The sequence below is a fragment of the Primulina eburnea genome, unplaced genomic scaffold (genome assembly GCF_022965805.1).
Source record: "Primulina eburnea isolate SZY01 unplaced genomic scaffold, ASM2296580v1 ctg567_ERROPOS1000000, whole genome shotgun sequence".
Taxonomy (NCBI): domain Eukaryota; kingdom Viridiplantae; phylum Streptophyta; class Magnoliopsida; order Lamiales; family Gesneriaceae; genus Primulina; species Primulina eburnea.
In genome coordinates, this window is record NW_027331354.1 from 114,139 (window position 1) to 120,023 (window position 5,885).

At 32.0% G+C, this 5,885-nt stretch overlaps 1 protein-coding gene across 1 annotated transcript; it reads left to right on the forward strand.

Annotated features, from left to right (window-relative positions):
* The first annotated feature begins 514 nt into the window (after positions 1-514).
* On the forward strand, positions 515-1,770 carry LOC140821418 (uncharacterized). Its single transcript, XM_073181905.1, has 3 exons — positions 515-876; positions 1,020-1,043; positions 1,128-1,770. The coding sequence occupies exons 1-3, from the start codon at positions 515-517 to the stop codon at positions 1,768-1,770; spliced, it is 1,029 nt and encodes a 342-aa protein (XP_073038006.1).
* The last annotated feature ends 4,115 nt before the right edge of the window (positions 1,771-5,885 follow it).

Sequence of the window (5,885 nt, forward strand, 5' to 3'; positions counted from 1 at the left end):
AACATATTCAACATTTAAGGAGTCTTCTCAATGAGAGGGCTTCTCCAACAGGATGATTATGTAAAACAATGTCTGCAAGAAGCATGCTCTGTTAGAATGTCATCTTCATTGAGAAGGTTATTTGTATCCATACTGGTGTTCTGTCAACCAACAATACTTCGAGAACTCTAGGATGAGTTCCATCCTTACATGTGTGAAGATTATGGTAAAGAAATTTCTTCAAGTAACTTAATCATCAATAAGTTATTGCTTGAGATACGAAGGTTGTTGCATCAGTACAAAAAAAAACTTGATGATTTTGATTTGCCATCAGTAAGTGCTGAGTTTTTAGAAGACATCAAATTTCTGATGATGATTTGAGATCTATTGAACGTTTGAATGCTCAACAGAGGATTGCATTTGACACCATCATAGAAAGTATTATGCATAACCAATCAAAACTTTCTTCATTGATGGTCCTGGGGGTACTGGTAAGATTTTTTTATACCGCTCAATGTTGGCACATATAAGAAAAATGAGTAAAATTATAATTGCAGTAGCAACATCTGGGATAGCTGCGACATTGATGCAAGGTGGAAGAACCTCACATTCACATTTTCAGATTCCACTTCGACCAACTGCATCAACCCTTTGCAGAATAAAAAAACAGACCGAACTTGCAGAACTAATAAGGCGTTCATCAGCTATAGTATGGGACGAGGCTCCAATGGCAAATCACTACGCTTTTGAATCCGTTAGTAAGAGTTTCCAAGATATTATGGAAAATCAAATAGCATTTGGAGGGAAGACAATGGTTTTTGGTGGTGATTTTCGACAAGTTTTACCAGTTGTTAAACGAGGGTCAAAGGCAGAACAAATTGCTGCAAGTATTTCGAGGTCAACATTTTGGCATCGCGTAAAGATAGTATAGCTTCAACAAAATATGAGATCTGCTCAAGATATTGAGTTCTCGCAATTTCTCTTGCGCATAGGTGATGGATTGCAACATATTGTTAATCATGATTTCATTAAATTACCAGATTCAAGGATCATACCATGGGAAGGTGAACAATCAATTCAGATGTTGATTGATGTTGTTTTCCCTAATATGATAAATCATGTTAACGATGAAAATATATGGTCCATAGAGCCATCATCACACCGAAAAATGTTGATGTCGACAATATTAATCAAATGCTCATTCTCAAGTTTCCTGGAGAGGAAAAAGAGTATACATTTTGGGATAGTGTAGAAGATGACAATCACAACCCTTTTCAAGAAGAATTTTTGAATTCCCTTAGTCCAAGTGGTTTGCCACGGCATAGAATCATATTGAAAGTAGGAAGTCCGATCATGCTCTTGAGAAATGTTGTGCCCGAACTTGGTCTATGTAATGGAACGAGATTAATATGTCGCGGTCTTGGTAGAAATTTCATAGATGCCGAGATCATAACAGGTCCTCATAAGAGCACCAGATTCTTTCTACATAGAATGCCCTTAAAAAGTGAAGATAACTCTGGATTACCATTTGAGTTGGCACGTCGACAGTTTCCCATAAGACTTAGTTTTGCTTTGACAATAAACAAAGCACAGGGTCAAACAATCCAAAATATTGACATATTTTTTCGTAACCATGTGTCCAGCCACGGTCAGCTATATGTGGCACTTTCAAGAAGAGTCTCACAAAATTCTACAAAAATTTTGGTAAAAGACGAGAATTTACATCGTCGATCTGGTGTATTCACAAGAAACGTGATTCTCAGAGACGTCTTGCTACCTAATAGAGAATGATAAAGTGTAAGTAAATCTACTCTCTATATTTTAAATTTTAAAAAATGCATTATGAACAAGTAGTTACATTAATTGTTAAATACATGCTATATGTGACACCCTGTATTCTGTACGGGGTTTTAGTATAATTTGAATTTCTTTGCTGTTTTCGAGTTTTCATTGTGTTTTTTTTCTCAAAAGCTAAAAGAAACATGTTGCAAACAAAGTATTTGTATAAATGACATACTCAATTCAATGGATCATACCTATTCGTCCGCATCTTCATCTGGTTTGTTTTTAATAATGAATAATTTTATATAGTCTATGAAATATTATGTTGATTTAAATTAGTGATCATATCAAATTAGTTTTGTTCGTTTTGATCTATTCACCCACATCTCCAACTCATCTATCTCCCTCCCTCCTTCACGCAGAGCTTGAAAGAAAATCCATCCCCATTTCACCTTTTCGATTGTTTGCATGATCTATGTTACTCGATTCCATTCCCAGTTTAATTCACAACTAATTCGTTGCGTTTGATTCTTTTGTAAGTGTTTTTTTTTTTTGGTGTCGAGTAATTTTTTTGTGGTGGATTGTTGATTTTGCTTCTTTGCTTGGGCAGGTATTTTTGTTCAATCAACGAAGATGGTGTTCTGGATTTTTCGTTATGGGTCATTGGGTTTATCAAAAACTACAGGCGTGTATTTGATCTGGGTATGTTTTCTTTCGTATTTTATGGAATTTTTTAGTCTTTTAATTCTTTAGATTCTTATTTTTTTTGTCAAACCCCTTGGATTACATTTGTGAGTAATTTTAATTATTTTCTGCTAAAATAGAACATTTTTCAGCTGTATTTGGAGTGGTATAATTAGTTTCTTAAAACTTACTTTGATAATTTTCAAAACAATATGTAGAGATTACTGTTAGCAGAGTTACTATCTAAAAATATGAACTTTTTACCATTCTTTGTTTTTTTTTTATTCTTTCATCTTCTTCACATATTGTTATATGCCGGGATTTCACAAATTGTGCAAGAAGCTCAAAAATCCGTTGGGGGGTTTCAAGAGGATAAGAAATCTCTATCTGCCAGGAGCTTTCTTTTTGTGTAACGTCCTGTGACATGTTCGTTTCATTCTTTTTGCAATTTTGTCCATGAAATGATAATGCATAATGGTTTGTATCATCATAGTCTGTCTTTTTATGTTGGTGAAAAAATCATTCGTGTTACATTCTAAACAATGTATAGGTCGAAAAAATCTTTGGTTTGTATAGCTAAAATTAATATAAATGTGAGGTTATACTTATAAATCCCGCATAGTCCAAATGCAGTAAATACCCCGCACACCTTTCACGCAGTTGAGGGTATTATCTTAGATAAAGAATAAGAAGTCACTGCCTTCATTTATTTTTGATTTGTTGTTGGTTGGTTTGCCTCGCAAAAAGCTCTCTATAAATCGGCTACAATTGGTCATGCAGTTAAATAGAGACATAAAGAGGAAATTGCTCCTATAAATCTGAAGCTTAGCCATGGGATTTCAGAGATTTTATGTGTTTTTTTACTGATGCTATTTTGCATCCCACACGATGTGACGGCCGATGACATCGTCCATGATAACGATCTGTCTCCCAAAAAGCCCGGATGCATGAATGATTTTGAACTGGTAAATTTCTACTTTTACTGCAATTTTTGTGCCTAGCCCAGCAGATGTTTTGGTGGTTTACGTACATGGTTGCCATATTTTTTATATTCCTTTATTAAATATTGAATCTTGATGTTTCATGTTATGGTTGTTTTTGACCATCATTTGTTAATGAAACTTTTATTCTTTTGATTATGAAATGTTTATATCTTTGTTATTCTCTTTTGTGTATTGTGTTTCTGTTTATGTCAGTGAGCATATTTTTTGGCAATTACTGATAAAGAATTTCTCCTTTAAATTTTAGCAACGGAGACTCAACTTGAGTTTCCCTTTTCAGTTCATTAATTCACAAGTCTTTTTTATGTTTTGGTTTGTGTCTTTACTTTTATTTTATATATATCTTCTAGTCATTTAAGGAATGAAACTAAATGAAAGATAAGCGCACGACAGAGAGGCTGTGTGTTGGTAGGTGTGTTGGCATTCAATGAATAAGGAGACATCTGAGTTTGGTTCAAAATATACAAAAAAATATTATATTTTATTTCCCTCTGGCAAGTTGCAAAAAATTATTACATTTTAATATTCTATCTTATTTCTAATATATATTTTTCCGTAAATCAATTTTCATCCGTATATTTCTATAACCCACAAATATAATTTAATAAATCTAATTTATTTTTTTATCATTTTAGTGTAAATAATTAAAATATTTTTGCATGTTAAGTCATGTTTATTATATAGCTTCGCAAGGAAATAAAGTGAAACGTCGCTACTCGTTTTCTTAAAACGTGCTAGAAATTTTTTTTTAATCCTCATAATTAAAAATTTACATATATATAAATACTTTAAAATATCTTGTCACCATTTTAAAAATAAACATCCAACGACCATTTAAAAATCTAAAGGAAAATATTTTAAAGCATAAAATCGACAAACGTTTTACCAACCTAAAAACATTATTTGAAAAGTATAGCTCATACTATAAACTCTCCAAAAATCTCTCAAACATAAATAAAAGTCATAAAAATATCTTTAACATAATTTAATATCATAAATCATAAACTAGTGCGGAAAACTAGAGTCGGTCCTCGGTCCTCGGGTTATGTGCGCCTTCAGTCCAGCAAAGTCAACCATCAAGACCTGCATAAACATTATTATCAAAATCACCTGCATCAATCACACCTAGTGAGTCTAAAGACTCAACACGTCATATCCTTGATAACAACTAATACATAATACAGTTAACATATAACAATGAAAAATAATTGTACTTAAAATATCATTTTCATGATGATGCATGAACATAAACATTTTCGTAAACATTTTCATGATACATAAAACTTTTAAATAAAAATATTTTCATAATCTTATGCATAAACATTTTCATATAAAGATAAACATATTCATATTCATATCCATATTCATATCAACATATTCATATTCATATCATGTTCATATCAACATAATCATATTTATATTCGTGTTCATGTTCGTGTATGTTGAATTAAGATCGTTGATTGTGAATCGTATTCTTAAATATATAGGGCGATGGATCCATCTACATGTAACCACAGTACTGGACGGCGGGGGACACCAGCAACACTCTCACCGGTCAACTGAGCCCTGGCCTTACGTATTAACATATTCGTGTCATTGGAAATACGATCGTCGGGGCTTCCTCTGGGGCCTTTTCCCATAAATGGGCTCCCTCTGGGGCCTTCTCCCCTCACGACATCTCCAATCATATCATCGTATTCGTATCCACGGAAACACGATCGTCGGGCTCTCACTAGGACCATAACCCTCACGATATTTCCAACATGTAGTAGTCACAATCCCTTCACGTCCTTCAACATTTTATCATCACTTAATAAAAACATGCATAATATCATTTTTATTTTGAAACCAAACATGCAACATGTCTTTTAAATGTCCATATTTAAATCATAAAAATCATAGACATTTAAAAATCATAACTTCACATATTAAAAATCATAAACATCCATAAAAATTTTTAAAATAAACATTTTAACATCTTAAACGTTTAAAATAAACATTTAAATCATAAACATTTAAAATAAACGTTTTTAGCATATTAAATCATAAAACATTAAACATATCAACATCTTAAAAATCCATAAACATTTAAAATTGACATATTAACATATAAACATCCATAATCATTGAAAATAATCATATTAACATATAAAACAACATTTAGAGCATTGCCATGACGTTTACTAATTTTTAGGTGTAAAAAGATCGTTTTACCCCTAGACGTAAAATTTCCCGTTTTTGACATTTTTTCTTAATCCCATTGACTCTAACATGTCCCAAATAATTATATAAGCTTACATGAATTTTCTCATATTTTTATTTAGATCAATTCGATGACTTTTAAATTAATCTTTAAATGTGACGTATTAATGCGTTTTAATAACGGATTATTAAAACAAACCTTAATATAAAATTCCAAAATTGAAAACTTAGACTTAT